Consider the following 21,337-nt stretch of genomic DNA (forward strand, 5'->3'; position numbering starts at 1 on the left):
CTTCCAAATCGAAATGACGGTCCTCCTCGACCAATTCTCCAGATTCCACACACAAGAAACACAAGAATCATCATCATCAGAGAAGTTTTGCGCTACGTCTTCATCATAGCTAAGGCTAGTCTGTGACCTAGACCTTTTGTTATTAAACTCTTCTTTAGATACAAAATTCCTTTTCATCCAATCCATCATGTTATTTAACTGATCTGACACTGACGGTTCTGCATCTCCCTGCTTTGAACAATCCACACATAATGCCTCTTCTGCATCTCCAGATAACACCTTATCACATGATAAACATGACTAAAGGCCCCCATACATTAGTCCGACTTGTCCTAAGGACAAGTCGGACCTGATTTCCTCCTGCAGCTCCCCGGGAGGGGGACACACAATTTGGCACTTGATGTGCCAAGTTTTGCAAATGATACATCGCATGCGATGTATCATTTGCAACTCCCGGGGAGCTGCAATGTGGAGCGAGCAGGGGGGCCGGGGACATCGAGGTGGCGGGCGGGGGATGCTGCAAGGCGGCTGGGGGGACGGACGCACGCTGCTAGTAGTGCGGACGCTGCGGGGGACACAGGCGGCAGTAACATAGAGCCGGGCGGGGGGAGCCGGGAGCTGTCAGTACTGAAAAAAAAAAAAAGCCCATACAATGAATGGACAGCCTGTGATTGGCTGAGCGCTCTCTCAGCCAATTGCTGACAGGCTGAGAGAGCACTCAGCCAATCACAGGCTGCTCATTCATTGTATGGGCTTTTTTTTCAGTGCTGACAGCTCCCGGCTCCCCCCGCCCGGCTCTATGTCACTGCCGCCTGTGTCCCCCGCAGCGTCCGCACTACTAGCGGCGTGTCCCCCCCCACCCGGACGGAGCATGACAGCTCCCTGCTCCGGCTCCCCCTGCCGCCCCCCTCCCTCGCCGGCGTCCTCAGAGTCCCCACGGCTGCACATCTTATGTGCAGCCGGTCCGACGTCCCGACTCTGACCCGATGCGCACGGGACCGCGCATCGGGTCGGACCGGGTGTCAAAACCTGCGATTTGGTCCGATTTCACTGCCCGATCCATCTGGATCGGGTGAAATCGGGGCCAAATCGCATAGTGTATGGCGGCCTTTAGTCACAATTCTCTTCTTTCACAGCTTCTTCCTAGGTGCAGGAGGCACACTACAAATAAAGAAATAGAAAACCCTTACTAACTATCATAGAAAAAACTCTTTTGCTAATAACCAGTCCTCTGTGAGGACCTACCTGGGCAGCAATGTCGGTAACTTCTGAGAGGATTCTTCCATAGTATTCATATAGCGATCTCACTCCTATCCACGGAAAACGCCATGCTAGTATAAAAACCAGCGATATATATATATATATATATATATATATATATATATATATATATATATATATATATATAGTTGCTGCCAGCGCAGCGTGCACCCGACTTCCGGCTTCTATACAGAAGCACAGCCGGAAGTCATCACAGGACGCTGAGTGTCATAGCGCCACGCCTGGAACGCAGCGTGACCTCATTGCGCCGCGTCCGCCGGGCAGGACGCCGCTTCCCGTGTGCCACAAGACGCTGTGGAACTAACATGCGGGGGACGCCAACACACTTCCAGCCCATAGTGCTTGCATTAAGGCTTCGGCGCCTTTCCTGTTCAGGTATCGCCGCCGGCCCATACCAGATGAGGGGAATACAAGGCTCTGCCATTCCCCTGCTGCCCAGGGACGACTGCAAACCAGCCAGCCGTAAGTACGCAAAAAAAAAAAAAAAACTAACACTAGACTACCTGTCTAAACAGAGGAGACAGGAAAAAGACTAAGGGAGGAGAGGGAGGAGCTGGCTTATGTAGGAAGGAGGAAGAGGAGAAGGATCCTAGGAAAAATCTACCTGTCTATACCTTTAGCTTAGTTTTTCACTTGTGCGCTGCCCTGGGGTGACCGGCCTATGCCAACCTTTTCGGGGTTCCGCGCCCCAGATTCAAACTTAGTATTAGGGACCCACCAGAAATGAGGCCACCGTGAAGCTGGTTGGTGGGCAAATATTTCTTGGCCAATTAATATACCAAGAGCCTCTATTATTGATTAATAATATGGAGTGTGCATCTGCACCATGTATTTTTCTTTGCAGAACTACAAGTCCCAGCATGATAGCACCTCATGTATCTTGGGTGTGCATTCTAAGATCCCCCCCCCAATATACTTGGGAAGAAGGGGTTAACCCATTGTAAAGGCTGCCATGAAGTAGGAAGAAGAAATATAGGCAATGCTTACCGGTAATTGTGCATGCTCCTCCAGTACCGTACACTAACGGATCATGCTGTAGGGTCAGGTTTCCACATTTCACCCCCTCCTCCAAAAACAACAAAAATGAAGACCAGAAGGTGTGTAACATACTTGTTTGACACAAGTGACGCTCATGTAACGTGCGACACTAATCCCTCTACCAGGAGAGATTGGGCGGATTTGCGCAGTTATGTACAGTGCGTGAGGGAATACTTGTTACATCAGTGCAATGGGCACGGAACGCAGCGGGAATCTTACATGGGACCAATCACATGCAGATAAAGGGTGTCAGCTTGGTAATAACGTCTCTGTGTACCTGATCCTCCCACAATCAGTCACAGCAGATGTCCCGCACTATGCGCTGATCTGGCCATTTACAGCCCGACTCTATATACTGTGCCGCCAGAGTACACAGCACTTACACCACTCAATGTTACAGCCCGACTCCATATACTGTGCCGCCAGAGTACACAGCACTTACACCACTCAATGTTACAGCCCGACTCCATATACTGTGCCGACAGAGTACACAGCACTTACACCACTCAATGTTACAGCCCGAACCTATATACTGTGCCGCCAGAGTACACAGCACTTACACCACTCAATGTTACAGCCCGAACCTATATACTGTGCCGCCAGAGTACATAGCACTTACACCACTCAATGTTACAGCCCGAACCTATATACTGTGCCGCCAGAGTACACAGCACTTACACCACTCAATGTTACAGCCCGACTCCATATACTGTGCCGCCAGAGTACACAGCACTTACACCACTCAATGTAACAGCCCGACTCTATATACTGTCAATGTTACAGACAAGAGAAGGACGATTAATAGTAAATCTCATGTCAAACACAAGTGGGAATCTGAGGCTTCCTGGCCCAAAGAACTTACAATCTAGAGACAATGCTTAATGAAACGTAACAGACAAGTACTCTAGCAACAACCCAGCGCAGCAGAATTAGGGACAAGCGGTTCCATGTGACTCGGAGGTGCGCCTGGTCTGCTTCCAGGTAATGGTCAGGGAAGAGTCGCAGTGAAAGGTGCAGATTGGGGGCAGCTCTGGAAGGGTCACAGGGTGCCCAGGGTGTACGGACAAGCAGAGGAATGATGAGCTTTGCATCATCTTAGGTTCCTCCTGAAACCACCAGGGGGACTCGAGAGTTTTTAGCAGCACCAGAATAGAGACGGAGGGGCCTCATTCAGCAGCAAACACCTGCACAAACCACGGGGCTGTTCTGTACGCAGGGTAACTGTGGCATATAAAGGCCAATAGCTGACATGTTTAAAGTTAAGCGAGAGCACATCCCAAATCTATTGCACTTTTCCGCTCTGGCTCCTGTCACACTACACTGTATTCTAGTTACACCTTTCTCTGAGCTCCAGCCACAACGGGTGACCTTGTACCTCTGCGGGGACCAATATATAGAACGGGTTGGCACGGAGTCCATTGGCACGGACCACTCATTTATTTCTGCACAGTGATCGTGTTCCCTCTTAATCTCCTCCGGTGTAAATAGCTCGGACATGGAAAGTGTTTGCCTGGTGACATAGCCGTCCTTCCCCCGCCATCTCTCCGTACGCCGAGAACACTGCCGGCATTGGCAGAAACATTTTGGGTAGGCAAGCATGATAAGAGCCAGGTGACGTCCGGCAATACAAATGGACAGCTGGGAATTCTATTTATACTCAGCGAGAATCGCTGCTGATCCCCATATATATATCAGTCTACCGTACTGTGCCTTATATCGTATATCATTACACAGGTTATGTGGCATGTAGTCAGCCAGCCCCAGAACCTGTGTAATGCAGGAGTGTCCCAGTATAAAGGGATTGTATGGTGAGCCTACATATAAACCTTAACTCCTCCCATTCTGAGGTGTTTATTTACTAAGATGGCAGTTCTGTTATAGGTGGGACGTTCCCATAGCACTGCAGGTGGGGCATATGTAACTTGTACAGAGATAATTAGATTTAGGCGGGGTGTGTTCAAACTGAAATCTATAATTGCTGTGTAAGAATAAAGCAGTCAATATATACCCTGCACAGGAACAAAATAACTCACCCAAATGTAACTATCTGCACCTGTTACATCTGCCCCACCTGCAGTGCAGCATGGTTTGTCCATTAAAGGAGGAGTTTGATTTTGCAAACCAACCAGAATCAGGCCCATAATCCTGATTGGTTGCCCATAGCAACCTCCAATCTTCTATAGAAGTCGCATCTTGTGCCATTTTCTCCAATCTAGAAGCAGATTTCTTGTGTTACTATTATTGGGTCGAAGTTGGTATTTACATGTAAATACGGCAATAGAAAATGATGATTGGGCCGCATACGCGGAGAAAGCCCAAAGGACGCGGCGAGCCCACATGGGACGCGGCGCGCCCATTCATTACCTGTAGAAATTGGACTTTATGTGACTGTACAAGAACAGAGTGAGACTTTGCTGCAGATCCACTCGCGATGGGGCAGTCTCAGGATTTACATGGACCCTATGGAAACACATGACCGGCAGACGTCAGCCATAGAGAATGTACATAAGGCGCAAACGGAATAAACCATTTAATAAGATTCCAAGTAGTCTGTACACACGTGACTGGGTGGTAAGTATTCATTAAAGGTACAGTAACCATCACAGGTGCCTCCACACAAGCCGATACAAAGCGGGCACTCAGAATTGCGCAGACGCGGGCATCACAGCCACAGCGCAGGAAGATTACTTATATTCCTGAAATAATCCAGCAGCAAACAGAATACAGATCTTCAGGGTCCTGCTGGAAACCAGTATCAGCAGATGGAGGGTTCGTCTACAGCTTGTGCGCCCTCAGTGACGGCCTTCACGCACTTGGCCATGGTCTGCGACGCACGCGTTATGGGATCTGCGGAGGGATTATAGAGGTTAGTATTCATTAAAGGCAGGAATATGCAAATATGCGTCTCATTTCATAACTCCGCCCACATGAACCAGCTGAGGCTTCAGTCTACAGCAGATCATTTATTATATTATTTATGTTGCACTGCATTGTAATACAAAGGTAACTAACTACCATTATACACCCATTGCCCAAGGTCACAGGTCTACATTTAGGGGGGAATTAAGCTGGCGCAAGGTTTAGTGAGGTAACAGACCTACATACTTCACGCCCAATGTTGGGGTTCTGCGGGTTTGCACGCTCCCGATACCAGATAGTGAGAAGGTGAAATAGGAAAACCGCTCGGCTGCAGGTGGGGTGATCTGAAGGATTGTATAGAAAATCCACCTGATATCACTTAATCACCAAATCCCCAGGTCAGACACGGTTTACACAGCACCTTGGACCCAGGTTATTCCCAGGTCAGACCCATCTACATCGACCCTTTGCCTGCCCTGGACGTCACTCAGACACTCCCTTGGGGCGGACCTCTGCAGGCACAGCCAATCAGCCCTAAGCCATGACCCGGGTTACTGCAGCACTAGATAAGGGGGTCACCCGATAGACCTCTAACCCCACGTGCCAGGCGTAATATGTAACAAGAGAAGATTGGGGTTATATTTCTACTTGTAGCCAAGTCCCTGGTGCCGGAACGATCCGCCATAGCCGGTTACTATATGTATATATCACACAGGTTTATTTATCAAAGCACAAAATAACTAAGTGACAAATGTAAACCATGAAAGTGCAGCCAACCTGTCATATAGAAATCCTTAATGCTCAGCTGCGGAGCGATCAGCGGGTCCGTCAGCATCTGCTGGTTAGCAAGCTGAAATCAGAGCAAATGAGCATTACACCTGGAGGGTGGACGGCTGTGTCGGCGGCCGGGGAGGGGCTAGAATCGTACCTTCGACAGCTCTGCCGCTTGCTTGAAATAATTTGCTTGTTCCACATCATCATAGCGGACAAGGTTTGGAGACACCTCCTGTAACCTCTTCCTCACCCCGTCCTCATCATCATATGGAAGCGTTACCCCTACTATCTGTAAGGGGGAGACGATTAATATGACACTTCCCTGTATCCCTACCACACATCCAGGAACACAGAAATCCCACAGCCCAGTAACTGGCATCCAACCTAGCGTGAAGCCAATCACTGTACCACCCACACAAGCAATAGAGTTATTTCCCTCCATACTGGCGAACCGAAAAATGGCGGCTAGCGCTGAACTAGTCAACTGTACGCCAAATACAGAGGGGGGAAATACCATAGAATGCGACATCTGACTCACAACACAGGCGATAGCTCTTACACTAACATATATACAATAGGTGGCACAGCTGGGCCCCCGGGGTCCCACACATCACATCCGGCTCCCACGTCAGCAGCAGAAACCGCACAGCATAAGGAGATTTGGGGGACATTGGTGCAGTATAAACATTGTGCATTATCCACAGCGCGTGGGGCCCGTTCTGCATTATCCACAGTGCGTGGGGCCCGTTCTGCATTATACACATTAGCGCGTGGGGCCCGTTCTGCATTATACACATTAGCGCGTGGGGCCCGTTCTGCATTATACACATTAGCGCGTGGGGCCCGTTCTGCATTATACACATTAGCGCGTGGGGCCCGTTCTGCATTATACACATTAGCGCGTGGGGCCCGTTCTGCATTATACACATTAGCGCGTGGGGCCCGTTCTGCATTATACACATTAGCGCGTGGGGCCCGTTCTGCATTATACACATTAGCGCGTGGGGCACGTTCTGCATTATACACATTAGCGCGTGGGGCCCGTTCTGCATTATACACATTAGCGCGTGGGGCCCGTTCTGCATTATACACATTAGCGCGTGGGACAGAATACCTAAGATAGGTTTGCAGAGACCCCCCCCAGAGAACAGCGGATAGGTTAGCAGAGACCCCCCAAGAACACCTCGGATAGGTTAGCAGCGACCCCCCCCCCCCCCCAGAACACCTCGGATAGGTTAGCAGAGACCCCCCCAAGAACACCTCGGATAGGTTAGCAGAGACCCACAAAGTACCTCAGATAGGTTAGCAGAGACCTCCCACAAAGTACCTCGGATAGGTTAGCAGAGACCTCCCACAAAGTACCTCAGATAGGTTAGCAGAGACCTCCCACAAAGTACCTCGGATAGGTTAGCAGAGACCTCCCACAAAGTACCTCGGATAGGTTAGCAGAGACCTCCCACAGAGCACCTTGGATAGGTTAGCACAGACCCCACAAAGTACCTTGGATAGGTTAGCAGAGACCCACAAAGTACCTCGGATAGGTTAGCACAGACCCCCACAGAGCACCTCGGATAGGTTAGCAGAGACCCCAAAAAGTACCTCGGATAGGTTAGCACAGACCCCACAAAGTACCTCGGATAGGTTAGCAGAGACCTCCCACAAAGTACCTCGGATAGGTTAGCACGGACCCCGCAAAGTACCTCAGATAGGGCGCGGATGATTTTCCAGTCCTCTCTCGCCATTCCAGGTGGGCTCACTGCAACATATGTCCTCTGGGCTCGGCCTTCCGTGTTGACGTAGGTAGCAGACTTCTCAGTGTAAGCAGCTCCTGGTAGAATCACGTCTGCCATTGGTGCTCCGACGTCTCCATGGTGACCTTGATGTAAACAATGATGTGTTAAAGAGCTGAGTCCAGACCACAGCTGTGATGCCCCTAACTGTAATCACCAGCGAATATAAGAATCACCGGAACCAAGAGGTTCTATTACCCGGAGCAAATACACAACGCTGGTAAGAGCCTGAAGCCTATTTTTATTTTATTAACACATTTAGGCTTATATTTAATATAACTAGGCACACACGAAAAATCCTGCTTCCCTAAAAAGCTTTCCGTGCGTCTCCATGTGCTGAGTAGTGCTCTATGTTTTCTCTACTTTAGATGTACAGTATACCATAGCGGCTTCCCCCAGCAACACTGACTGAATGTTGTACTGGCCCTTTCTTAGCATTCACGCCAACCTCCTCCTTCGTGAAAAGAGTAGTCTACTGGAACACAAAACAAGATTCATGTCTTACCTGTTAAATCTCATTCTTCGAGGATGTCAGGGGCCACAGGGCAAATGCTGGGTAGTTTGAGTGGTGAGAGAGCATTCCAGCACCAGAAAGGTTAAACTTCTTGCTGCCTCCCAGGCAGGGAGGCTCCTCCCCTCCTCTACCCCACCTCCAGGCCAGGAAGCTCAGGTTTTAACAAGTCAGGGCAGGAGACAACAGAAGGAAGAGAACCACCACACAAACACATTCTGAACATGTGAGGTCACTCAACTGAGGAACCCACAACTAAAGCAGGTGCAACAGGGAGGGATCCCAGTGGCCCCTGACATCCTCAAAGAAAGCAATTTAACAAGCAAGACATAAAACTTGTTTTATAATTCGGGACACGTCAGTGGCCACACAGGGCTAACGCTGGGACTTCCTAAAGCAGCCACCTAAGGGTGGGGACGCGCCTTTGCCGCAGCCAGTACACTCTGGCCAAAATGCAGTCCTGGGAGGCAAAAGTATCAAATGCGTAGAAGAGCAGAAAGGTATTGGTGGACGACAAAGTCGCCGCCTTGCAAAATTGCTCAGCTGTTGCACCGCCCCTAACAGCCCAAGACACACCCACAGACCTCGTGGAATGAGCTCGGACCCCGGCAGGAACCTGCTTGATGACAGATCTAAGCCAGCTCCTTAGTAGCAGGCCAACCTCTTTTTTGAAATCCATAGAGAACAAAGAGAGACTGATTTCTGTCTTATGCTGGGTACACACCAGGACGACTAGGGCACGATTCTGTCAATTTAGATCCGATTCCGACCGGTTGTATGCAGATTGTGTGTACTATCGTGTGTTTTTGCCATTTATTTGATCCGATTCCGATCCAATGCGCGTTCACGCCGCTCGTTTGGTCGCATCTTTGGTCCTACGTGCTGCAGGTAGGATCCGTCAATCCCAGGCCGACCGACCGTCAATCGTATGCAGATCGTGAGTGTTTTTTGCCGCCTCCGTCGTCCGTCCGTCGGTGCGTCCGTCGTTTGATCCAGCCTATTTGAGTGGCATTTCCTAAACACTCCCCCGGCGCCATGTTTTTCCACATAGCAAACAGCGCTGGCGCAGCAGTTGGACTCTCCTTCTTGTCTCATCTCCCAGAACAACAACCTGGTATGTTTGCACTCCCAATGCTCTTCTATGCATGCCCACTGTTGCCACCAATGTATATAGTGTGTATAAAGCACTGGTTTGGCAACCGTGCACCCGACCATGTCACTTTTGTTTTTTTGGGTGGGCCCCATGTGTGTGTGTATACATATAACCAATGTCCACCATTGCAGTATTCCAAGCACTCCTCTCTGCTAGGCCCCATTCACCTGTGTGTGTGTGTGTGTGTGTTTGTGTATATATAGATATATATACATAAACCATTGTCCACCATTGCAGTATTCCATGCACTCCTCTCTGCTAGGCCCCATTCACCTGTGTGTGTGTGTTTGTGTATATATAGATATATATACATAAACCATTGTCCACCATTGCAGTATTCCATGCACTCCTCTCTGCTAGGCCCCATTCACCTGTGTGCGTGTGTTTGTGTATATATAGATATATATACATAAACCATTGTCCACCATTGCAGTATTCCATGCACTCCTCTCTGCTAGGCCCCATTCACCTGTGTGTGTGTGTGTTTGTGTATATATAGATATATATACATAAACCATTGTCCACCATTGCAGTATTCCATGCACTCCTCTCTGCTAGGCCCCATTCACCTGTGTGCGTGTGTTTGTGTATATATAGATATATATACATAAACCATTGTCCACCATTGCAGTATTCCATGCACTCCTCTCTGCTAGGCCCCATTCACCTGTGTGTGTGTGTGTTTGTGTATATATAGATATATATACATAAACCATTGTCCACCATTGCAGTATTCCATGCACTCCTCTCTGCTAGGCCCCATTCACCTGTGTGTGTGAATAGCAATCTGCACAATAAAATGTATAGTGGTTTTCATAAAAGTTTATTAACATTTTAAATACTTAAAACATAAGAACTAGGTAAACTGGTAACTATAACTATAAAAATTTAAATATGAAACAAAACATGGGTATAACTATAACAACTAAAATGGTTTTATCTTTTTACAGTCCCAATGTCCAACGCAAAGGAACAAGAGTTTCTTGAAGGGTTTATTGAAAAATATCGTTCACACGAATGCCTGTGGCGAACAAAATCCAAGGAGTATTCAAACAAAATGAAAAGAAACCAAGCCTTGGAGGAGTTGGCACGCTACAGTCTTCCATTTCACCCAGAGGCCAATGTTGAATGGGTGAGGAAACGCATCCAGAATATGCGCACGGTGTTCTTAAAGGAACACAAGAAGATGGAGGCTGCAAAGAAGTCTGGTGCTGGAGTCGACGAGATGTATCAAACATCGCTCTGGTACTATGACCGGTTGACATTCACCCTCAGCCAGGAGTCGATGAGGACAGGAGTAGTCCTTATGGTAGAACATGAAAACCAAGAAGTCACGGCGCAGGAGGAGGAGGAGAATTCGCAGTCTGCATCGGTGAGTCTATTTTTTTGGCTATCTAATTGATTCCTCCTGCCAATCCACAGCGCCCTCCCCATTAAAGTAGGCCATGTACTGTTCCCTCACCTGTTTGGCTCGTGCACTCCCTGTGTAGTGTTGTGTTGGGGTTTGCAAGGAGGATATCTGCACTACCTCCTCTGGCAGTTCTTGGTCTTCTTGGAGTGCTGTGCCTGTAGCCCTTTGCTGTGTGGCTTTTCTGCGGAGCAAATTGTGCAGGACACAGCACGCCGTGACAACCCAGTCAATTTTGTCCACCCTCAGGTTAATGGCAGTGTGGAAAATGCGAAACCGGCTTGCCAGGATGCCAAAAGCATTTTCCACAACACGCCGTGCCCTGGATAGCCTGTAGTTAAAGATCCTTTTGTCATGGTTCAACCCCCTTTGCGCATATGGCTTCATGACATGCTCGTGCAGGCCAAAAGCCTCGTCAGCCACAAAAACAAAGTTAAGCCCCTGTTTAGTTTCCTGGACAGACGGCAAGTGAAGGGTGTTCGCTATGAGCCTTTCGTAGAACTTTGTGTCCTTGAAAGTGCCACCATCCGATGCACGGCCATTCCTTCCTACATCCAGGAAGATAAACTCATAGTTCGCATTAACAACAGCCATTAGTACAATGCTAAAATAGCCCTTGTAATTAAAATAGTAGGAACCACTATTGATAGGCTGGGCTATGCGGACATGTTTGCCATCAATGGCTCCACCGCAATTTGGGAAGTTCCATCGCTGTTCAAACTCCTCTGCGATGACTTTCCATTCATTCACGCTGGTAGGGAACTGAAATTAGAAGTAAATAGAATTGATTAGTAAACATGTTCAATTTTTTTACAGCTTGGTGACTACCCACCTGCAACCCCAGACCTATCTGTCCTATCTGAGAATGCATGCACATCGAACGAAGTTCCTACTCCGGCACGCACTCCGCCACCCACCCTGGAACCCACTCCACCACTCCCCCGTGCCAAAAAAATGCGTGGCAAAGGAAAAAAAGGAGAAGCAGCGGCACATGAAGAATTTATGATGCGGGCACATCAAGTCCTGCAAAGAAACCCCGACAAACATGACAACTACTTCACTTATGTGGCAGAGTGTGTTCGCAACATGGCTCCTGACCAGCAACTTACTTTTGAAAAGTTATGCATGGAGTTGGTGTATAATGGCAGTTTAGGGTATCTCAACAGTGGCACTAAAATAGTTGGCATTGGTAGTGCACCAGACACACCACTGTCATTAGAATCACCAGTGCCTACTCCGCCTGCCACCGTAGCAGGCCAGTCGAGCACAATTCCAACACATACCCAGTCAACACCTACACAGCCTTCTAAACCCCCCCAGTACCGTCAATTCTACAGTTCTTTACTGATAGAAGATCCAGAGTGTCCTGTTTTTGAGGATCTGTCTTAAAAAATAGGCTACTTTATCATTTACCATCGACATGGTCTCAGCTGCAGGTATGTGATGGCCACTGCTCACATGGCGTATGGCGCACATCAATGGGGCCGGGACCATTGCATCTGCGCCATGCGCCATGTGGGCCGCAGCCTTTACATATCTGCAGCAGACATCCTCTGCCACACAAGGGCCACAGTGTGTATTTTTGTTTATTTATATGCTGCTACCTGTACCTGCATTACCAGAGGGAGAACAGGATTCTCCTCAATCTGGATAGCAAACTCCATTTATTGCCCTTTTTTCTTTGCCAATAGTATGGGGTACTGTGCGGCAGACATGGTCTCAGCTGCAGGTATGTGATGGCCACTGCTCACATGGCGTATGGCGCACATCAATGGGGCCGGGACCATTGCATCTGCGCCATGCGCCATGTGGGCCGCAGCCTTTACATATCTGCAGCAGACATCCTCTGCCACACAGTACCTTATCCCTACTGTTGTAAGGGCATGTTCCAGAAGTTACCAGAGTGTGTTTTTTTTGTTTATTTATATGCTGCTACCTGTACCTGCATTACCAGAGGGAGAACAGGATTCTCCTCAATCTGGATAGCAAACTCCATTTATTGCCCTTTTTTCTTTGCCAATAGTATGGGGTACTGTGCGGCAGACATGGTCTCAGCTGCAGGTATGTGATGGCCACTGCTCACATGGCGTATGGCGCACATCAATGGGGCCGGGACCATTGCATCTGCGCCATGCGCCATGTGGTCCGCAGCCTTTACATATCTGCAGCAGACATCCTCTGCCGCACAGTACCTTATCCCTACTGTTGTAAGGGCATGTTCCAGAAGTTACCAGAGTGTGTTTTTTTTGTTTATTTATATGCTGCTACCTGTACCTGCATTACCAGAGGGAGAACAGGATTATCCTCAATCTGGATAGCAAACTCCATTTATTGCCCTTTTGTCTTTGCCAATAGTATGGGGTACTGTGCGGCAGACATGGTCTCAGCTGCAGGTATGTGATGGCCACTGCTCACATGGCGTATGGCGCACATCAATGGGGCCAGGACCATTGCATCTGCGCCATGCGGGCCGCAGCCTTTACATATCTGCAGCAGACATCCTCTGCCGCACAGTACCTTATCCCTACTGTTGTAAGGGCATGTTCCAGAAGTTACCAGAGTGTGTTTTTTTTGTTTATTTATATGCTGCTACCTGTACCTGCATTACCAGAGGGAGAACAGGATTATCCTCAATCTGGATAGCAAACTCCATTTATTGCCCTTTTGTCTTTGCCAATAGTATGGGGTACTGTGCGGCAGACATGGTCTCAGCTGCAGGTATGTGATGGCCACTGCTCACATGGCGTATGGCGCACATCAATGGGGCCGGGACCATTGCATCTGCGCCATGCGCCATGTGGGCCGCAGCCTTTACTTATCTGCGGCAGACATCCTCTGCCACACAGTAGCCCGTACTTATTGGGAAAGTTTAAACTGGGTCATACATACTTAAATCTTTATATATAGTGTGTGTTTTTGTACAATATCTTTTATATATGGTATTATAATATATTTGTGTTGACACAATCTATTTACTATTTTACATGTTTTAACCATGAAAGGCCTAAAAAACCTGTTTCTGTCCTAGGCCTAAATTATAAATAAAAATATTTTGTTTGCACAATAAAGTGTACAGTGTATATTTCATCCTTACCTTGCAATACTGGTACTGCAGCACCTTCACAATGGCTTTGCAGGTCTCCGGGATGATGAGGCCCAAAGCTTGCGGGGAGATGAGGGATCCAAACTTTAGGTCAGCAAGAGACCGTCCTGTCGCCAGAAACCTCAGGGTCACCACCAGCCGTTCCTCAGCAGGGATAGCCATGCGATACTTGGTATCCTGCTTCTCGATGTGGGGAGTCACCAGACGCAGCAATTCCTGGAATGTGGCATCATCCATCCTCAAGAAGTTACGAAAATCGTCTGGGTTATTCTCCCTGATGTCCCTGAGCAGTGGCATGTGCGAACGAGTCTGACGCTGAAGTAGCCACTGCTTTGTCCAGCATGATCTTTCTCTCCTGCGCTGGGCTCTCTGACGTCTGAGCTTCAACACTGCATAATAGAGCAGGTACTGTTGCTGGTGACTACCCATCACTGCATTCTCCATAGTGCAGGGTTAAAAGACACTTTGTAATGGCAGGCAAAACAAAGTAATGTGTAAATAGCTATGTCCAGCGTTCAGCAGGTATAAACCAAGCCTCACTAGTAACAAAGCAGAAATACACTGGTTTAAAATGGCTGCTGCTATTCCTATCCCCTCTGCTAGTCCAGCCCCTTCATTTAAATTTCAAAGGCCAATCTGACGACGGTCGCAGGTGTTCTTGCAAAAAAACAAAAACCAGCGATCCGACCGTCTTAACGACCATCGCGGGCGCATCGGGATCGGATCTAGATCGTTCCGCCAAAAAACCACAATTTTTGCTAATCGTTTGCTGGGGACTGCCTGGGAGCTCCCGGGAAGTCCAAGGGAAATCGTTCCATGGTCGTCTATCGGTCGTGAACGACGGTGGTCGTCCTGGTGTGTACCCTACATTAGTGCGACGCACATAGATGCACAAAGCACGGACCACTTCTAGGGAAGACATCCAGTTGCCAAGAGGCAGGGACCTCAATCTTCTGGTTGGCATGACATATAGACACCACTATGGGGAGGTGTAAAGGAACGGGTCACAAAACCACCCTGTCAGGTTAAAAGATTAGGAAAGGTGACTGACAGGACAGGGCCGACAGGTCAGACACCCCCCGGGCCGAAGCAATTGAATGAAAACAGGAAAAACTTTTCCAGGTAAGCCAACAAAGATCCACGGACTATAATGTATCAAACGGGGACCCTGAAGAGCCCTGAGGAACAGTGAAAGATTCCATAGAGCAACCAAGGGAACAAAGAGAGGTTGGATACACAAGACACCCTGCATGAAGGTGCTGAGATCCTGCAATAATGCCAACCTCCTGCGGAACAGGATGGATAGAGATGAAACTTGTACTTTTATAGAAGACAAGCGCAATCAAGCCTCCAAACCCTTCTACAAGATCAACAGAATCCTGGCCAGGCGGTAACTCTTGGGAATAAAATGGTGAGTCCGACACCAGAAAAAGTAAGCCCGCCAGATGCGATGGTAAGCACCAGCTGAAGAAGGCTTGCGGGCCTTGAGCATAGTTGATATGACCCATGAGATAAAGCCTTTGGCTCTTAACAAGGAGGTCTCAACAGCCACTCTGTCAAAGCCAGACGCTGCAGGTTCGGATGTAGACACAGACCTTGAGTGAGCAGGTCTGGACATAGAGGTAGAAGGATCGGAGGGGTTACTGATAGCACCTTCAGATTAGAGAACCAGATCCGTCTGGGCCAATGTGGAGCCACCAGGATCGATGTGCTCCATTCCGCTTTCAGCTTGCGGATTACTCGGAGGAGGAGCGAGATCGGGGGAAAGGCATACATCAGAGCAAATGGCCACAGGGCTGACAGGGTGTCCACCATGCAAGCCCTTGGATCTTGAGACCTGAACCCGTATAGCGTGACCTTGTGGTTGTGGCGTGATGCCATCAAGTCCACCTTGGGTCTGCCCCAATGGTGTACCAACATCTGGAACATCTCCAGATGGTGAGCCCATTCGCCGGCATCCAGAGTCTGACGGCTCAGAAAGTCCGCCTCCCGATTGAGATAAAGATCGCAGAGAGAGCAGGGATCTTCCCCTTGGACCACTGAAAGATGTGGGAGATCTCTACAGTAGACTCCAAGTGCCCCCCTGGTGGTTGAGATAAACCAGCGACGTTGCATTGTCCAACTGCAGGTCCACTGCACAGCGTGACCTCAGAGCCAAGGTTCTCCCAGGCTGAGGGCCCATAAGATTGTCCTCAGTTCGAGGACACTGATCGACAGCCAAAATTCTTGTGCATTCCATAATCCCTGGAAAGATCGTTGGCAAGTCCACTGGTGAACTAAAAAAAAAAAAACAACAAGTCTCCCCGCTGTGAGGTTCTGGTCTAGAAGCCATCAGGACAGGGAGATCCGTGCGGCCGAACAACAAATAACCCCTAGGGGAAAGACCAGGTGCTAATATGGGTGAAATTCCCAGCTGCTGTAAAAAAATGGGATAGTCCGTCCCACTCAAGAAAAATGGAAGGCAAATAGGATGACACAGCGCTAAATTGAGGAGAGATTAAATTAAACTGTATACCATGGGATAATATTAAAAACATTAATTAAATTCATAATTCTAAAACACAATTAAAAATATTTATAAATACTAAAAATAAGCATTTGCAAGGCATCAATAATAGCAGAAATGTATGTAATACTGGGCTGAATTAAATGGTACCGTCATGTCCAGTTTCTCACAGTAATAAAGAAAAGGTTGTGTGTACCAGAGTCCCGTTCCTACAGTGACCTGTGGTTGTGATGGATGCCCTCAGAGGCAAATCTCTAACACTCACTATTTGTAGATCCTCACTCGCTGGGTGCTGGTTGTAGGAAAGGAGTTTCCTGGAGTGGAGATTTCTCTTCGGAGTAGAGGGGGATCTTGAAGCCAAAAAAGGTAGATTGCTCAGAGGATCCTAATGATGGAGATTGGTAGGTCTGGTCCAGGATTGGTAAATAGTCAGCTGTGAAATAGTCAGTGGACTGGCATATGCCAGGGAGAGGCTGGTCAATGGCAGACTGACGCGTTTCGCCAGTTGAACTGGCTTTTTCAAAGGTGTTCTATTGCTGCCACAAGATCCATATTTATACGGTGTTCAATATGGCTGGTGCTCCAGCTGTGGAGTCACATGGTGAATGCCTTAGCTAAATAACACTTACACAACATAAAAATCCCATGGTAAACATAATAAAATAAAATAAAATAAAACTTATCTAAGCTGGAGACAGACTTCTAAAAAAACATATAAACATTTATGTAGATAGAAGCAAATGAGCAAGGAGACAGCTTCCTGATCCATGCAGCTGGTGACAAGACTATCAGGTAGGACCGGATATTGGAGTAGGATCCTGACCATTTGGGGAAACTCTCCCACTGCAGAGGGCACGAGTGGAACTATGCTTACTCCGCCATGTCGAAGGCCGATACCATGGAGCCCAAGACCCTCATGCAGGCATGAATGAATAACCGCCTAAGAAAGCGAGAAGATGCTGGACCCGGTACTGCAGAGTCCCGCAAAGGTCCTCTGGCAGATATATCCGCTGACAAACCGTATCCAACTGGGCACCTACATGGTTCATGGATTGTGCTGGAAGCATGATGGATTTGGGCCAATTTATCATCCAGCCATTACGTTCCAGCACTGTCACCACCATGGCCAAAGGAGCCTGGAGAACCTCCGGCGACTGAGCCAGGATCAACAGGTCGTCCAGATACGGCAGCATCCGGATACCCTGATTGTGCAGCCTGCTGCACATCACTGCTATGACCTTTCGCAAACACCCGAGGTGCCACGGACAGGCCGAAAGGCGGAGCCTGAAACGGGACCTGCAGTGCAAACCGCAGAAATCGTCAATGTTTTAGTCTGATGGACTACGCATCTTGGATGTCCAGGAACGCCATGTAGTCCCCTGGCTTTACAACCAGAACTATGGAACGTAAGGTTTTAATCCTGAATTCTGGGACTCAGACAAATTTGTTGAGCTGTTTTAAATGAAGGATGGGGCGGAATGGGCTTCCGAACCAAGAAGAGGCTGGAACTCATGGAAAAGAATGAGCTGGTGGACGATGCCAAAAGGTTATGGAGTAGCCGTGGAAGACCACATCCTGAACCCATGCATCTGTTGTGGATTCCTGCCAGATGTCTGAGAACCACAGCAGGCGACCCCCCCCACCCGAGAACCCCCAGGAGGAGCGCCGCCCCGTCATGCTGAAGGCTTATCCTCTGGCTTAAAATCAGGTCGCAGGATGCTTGCCCTTGGAGGACCCTCCCCTACCCCTGCCCTGGAAACAAAGGGACTGGAAGGTCACATGGGGATGTGGAGTAGGGGTGGACGGTAGGAAAGCTGCCTTGGACGCAGCCACCGTATCCACAATTTTGTCCATTTTTGACCCAAAGGGAAGTGCTTCTAGGGTTTCCTTAGAGTCAGAGTCCGCCTTCCAGGAGCCTAGCCACAGAGACACATCCAGTGCAGCCTCTCCCAAACAGATGATGCATAATGTCAATAGTAGGCAACATGCCATCTGCACCCCCCCCCCCCCACCCTCTGCAGAAGTAGCTGCGAAGGTGGTAATCCATCCCACCATGGCCTTAGACACCCAAGCCTAAAGCCAGGGCAGACCTGGTCACTGCCTCTGAAGTGGTATAAATAAGTTTTAACAAGTTCTCTAACTTGTGGTCTGCTGAGTCCTTAAGGGACGCAGTTGGAATAGGGAGTAGAGGATCATGTTTCCCAGTGGACCCGGTCTTCCTGAGGGAGGGGATAAAGGGTGGCAAACCTCTTAGGGGAGCGCAAACTTCCGATTAGGTATCTCCCAGGCCTCCGAGAGGGTATCCTCCAAGTCCTTAGACTTAGGGAATACAGCCAGGGTCCGCTTAAAAGTAGGGCCGGAGGACCTAGTCGGTCAGCGGGGTCCTGTAAATTTAGGACATCTTTTACCGCCGTAACCAATGCGTGATGAGAAGTCCTCCCTGGCTGGGTCGTCATCATCATCATCCCTGTCCCTCCTCCTCCGTGTCATCCGCCTCCGAATCAGTACCCTGATGGAGGAGGGGTGGGAAGGGAGGGGTCGCATTGACCGGAGCCTTGCGATTGTCAGTCCTACCCTGTAAAGACTACTGGATACCCTGGACAGAGGCAGACAAAGCACACACTCAAGGGGGCTCCACCACAGGGAGGGCTAACAGCAAGGATAAGGATGGCCCACCAGGCTGCAGGGGTGGTGCAGAGGAGAGCTTATCTACTAGCTGCGCCATCAGCTGAGTAAGGGACTGAGAGGAGGGTGTAGCTGTGTGCGGCGCCTGCGCATTGTGACCGCTTTGGCATAAACCCTTGTGTATGTAATCAATTGGGGATAGGCCTGCATTACAGGACGCATTTGTTGGTGTCCGGTCGCGGCTGCGGTCTCTGGAAGCTGCGGGGCACAGGTGATGGAGCAGCAGCGCTGCTGCCCTGTCACCGACTCCTTGTCAGTGTAATAAAATAGAATTTAATAAAAAAGAAGATTAAAGATTTAAAAAGTAGCAAGGCTGCTTCGCAGCCCCTCTCTGAGGTGCATGTTGGCTGCACCTGGCCTGTAGGTGGGGTAGATTCAGTCAATCTGGCTGGGGAAGGCGCTATACAGACACCGCGAGTAATGCATATACTGTAGTACTAAACATGGAGTCGCACCAAAAGGGTTTTAAGAAAACAGTTGTTTTGTGTGTGCCTAGTTTTATTACATATAACTTTCATAAATGTTTCAATAAAAATTATTTTTACATTTGACACCGTAATGGAACACTGGTTCCCAGCGCAGTTATCCACTAGCCTATGCCACCTGGTGATAGCAGACACTGCTCATGAGTCAATATAAAGAGTGATCCCATGCAGATGGGGCCATAATGCCCAAAAATGATTATCTGCCTAGGGGGCTGGGACACTACACGCCCCATTTGACCAAGCTTGTACAGTACAGTTGGATGTTCACGGAAATGAGGCGAACGAGCTAATCCCCTACAATACCGTAGGGGACTAGCATAGGATTACGTCCAACAGCTCTGGCTCACTTCATCCTATTAAAGGGCTAGATGAGGATGGCTCTATGCAAGTGCGTCTCGTTCTTGGCGAATGGCGCGGTTCCATCTGTATATCAATCCACCGCCGTTAGATTGGTGGAGAATTAGCCACCGAGCGGTGGCGATATGGATTGCATGGATATTGTATGGTGTGCATCCACGCACGTAAAAGTACAAGAAAAGTGTCGCACTAAAACCCTCACCATGGCGAGCTGGCGTAATCGAAGAGAGGCTCCGTCTGTATATGGTGTATGAGACTACACACCGCACAGGGACACACACCTCATACAGAGACACACCTCATACAGAGACACACCGCGCAGGGACACACACCATACAAAGACACACCTCATACAGAGACACACCTCACAGGACACACACCGCACAGGGACACACCGCACAGGGACACACCTCATACAGAGACACACCTCACAGGACACACACCGCACAGGGACACACCGCGCAGGGACACACCGCACAGAACACACACCATACAAAGACACACCTCACAGGGACACACGTCATACAGAGACACACCGCACAGGACACACACCATACAAAGCCACACCGCGCAGGGACACACACCTCATACAGAGACACACCTCATACAGAGACACACACCATACAAAGACACACCGCGCAGAGACACACACCATACAGAGACACACACCATACAGAGACACACTGCAAAGGACACACACCATACAGAGACACACCGCGCAGGGACACACACCGCGCAGGGACACACACCGCGCAGGGACACACACCGCGCAGGGACACACACCGCGCAGGGACACACACCGCGCAGGGACACACACCGCGCAGGGACACACACCGCGCAGGGACACACACACCGCGCAGGGACACACACCGCGCAGGGACACACACCGCGCAGGGACACACACACACCATACAGAGACACACCGCGCAGGGACACACATCATACAAAGACACACCTCACAGGGACACACGTCATACAGAGACACACCTCACAGGGACACACGTCATACAGAGACACACACCATACAAAGACACACCGCGCAGGGACACACACACACCATACAAAGACACACCGCACAGGGACACGCGTCACACAGGGACACGCGTCACACAGGGACACGCCAGCACAGAGCAGACCCGTACCTAGAAATTAGTAGGCCCCATAGCAAAAGTTTGTAAGGGCCCCTATGTACCAACTAATGGTGATAAATGTATATAGAAAACATTATGAGTACAGTAAAGATGGGCCCCCTTCAGCTCTGGGCCCCATAGTAGCTGCATCCATTGCACCTATGGTAGTTGCGCCCTTGGCACAGGGACAAAAGCCATACAAAGGCACACCAGCACAGGGACACATGTCACACAGAAACCCGCACGCCACACAAACA

At 49.2% G+C, this 21,337-nt stretch overlaps 1 protein-coding gene across 2 annotated transcripts in view; it reads right to left on the reverse strand.

Annotated features, from left to right (window-relative positions):
- Window positions 1-4,836: 4,836 nt before the first annotated feature.
- NDUFS1 (NADH:ubiquinone oxidoreductase core subunit S1) overlaps window positions 4,837-21,337 on the reverse strand; it is a 45,440-nt gene continuing 28,939 nt past the window's right edge. Inside the window, exons 16-19 of one of the 2 annotated variants that reach the window (XM_083154105.1) lie at window positions 7,653-7,828; window positions 6,107-6,241; window positions 5,956-6,028; window positions 4,837-5,166 (exon numbers count right to left, since the gene is read on the reverse strand). In XM_083154105.1, coding sequence (XP_083010231.1) covers window positions 5,075-5,166; window positions 5,956-6,028; window positions 6,107-6,241; window positions 7,653-7,828 — 476 coding nt within the window. In that variant the 3' untranslated portion in view covers window positions 4,837-5,074. Of the gene's footprint in view, window positions 5,167-5,955; window positions 6,029-6,106; window positions 6,242-7,309; window positions 7,385-7,551; window positions 7,585-7,619; window positions 7,829-21,337 lie in introns of those variants that run through there. The other variant, XM_083154106.1, reaches the window with a different exon arrangement.

The sequence above is a fragment of the Crinia signifera genome, chromosome 7, assembly GCF_055691185.1.
Source record: "Crinia signifera chromosome 7, ASM5569118v1, whole genome shotgun sequence".
NCBI lineage: Eukaryota > Metazoa > Chordata > Amphibia > Anura > Myobatrachidae > Crinia > Crinia signifera.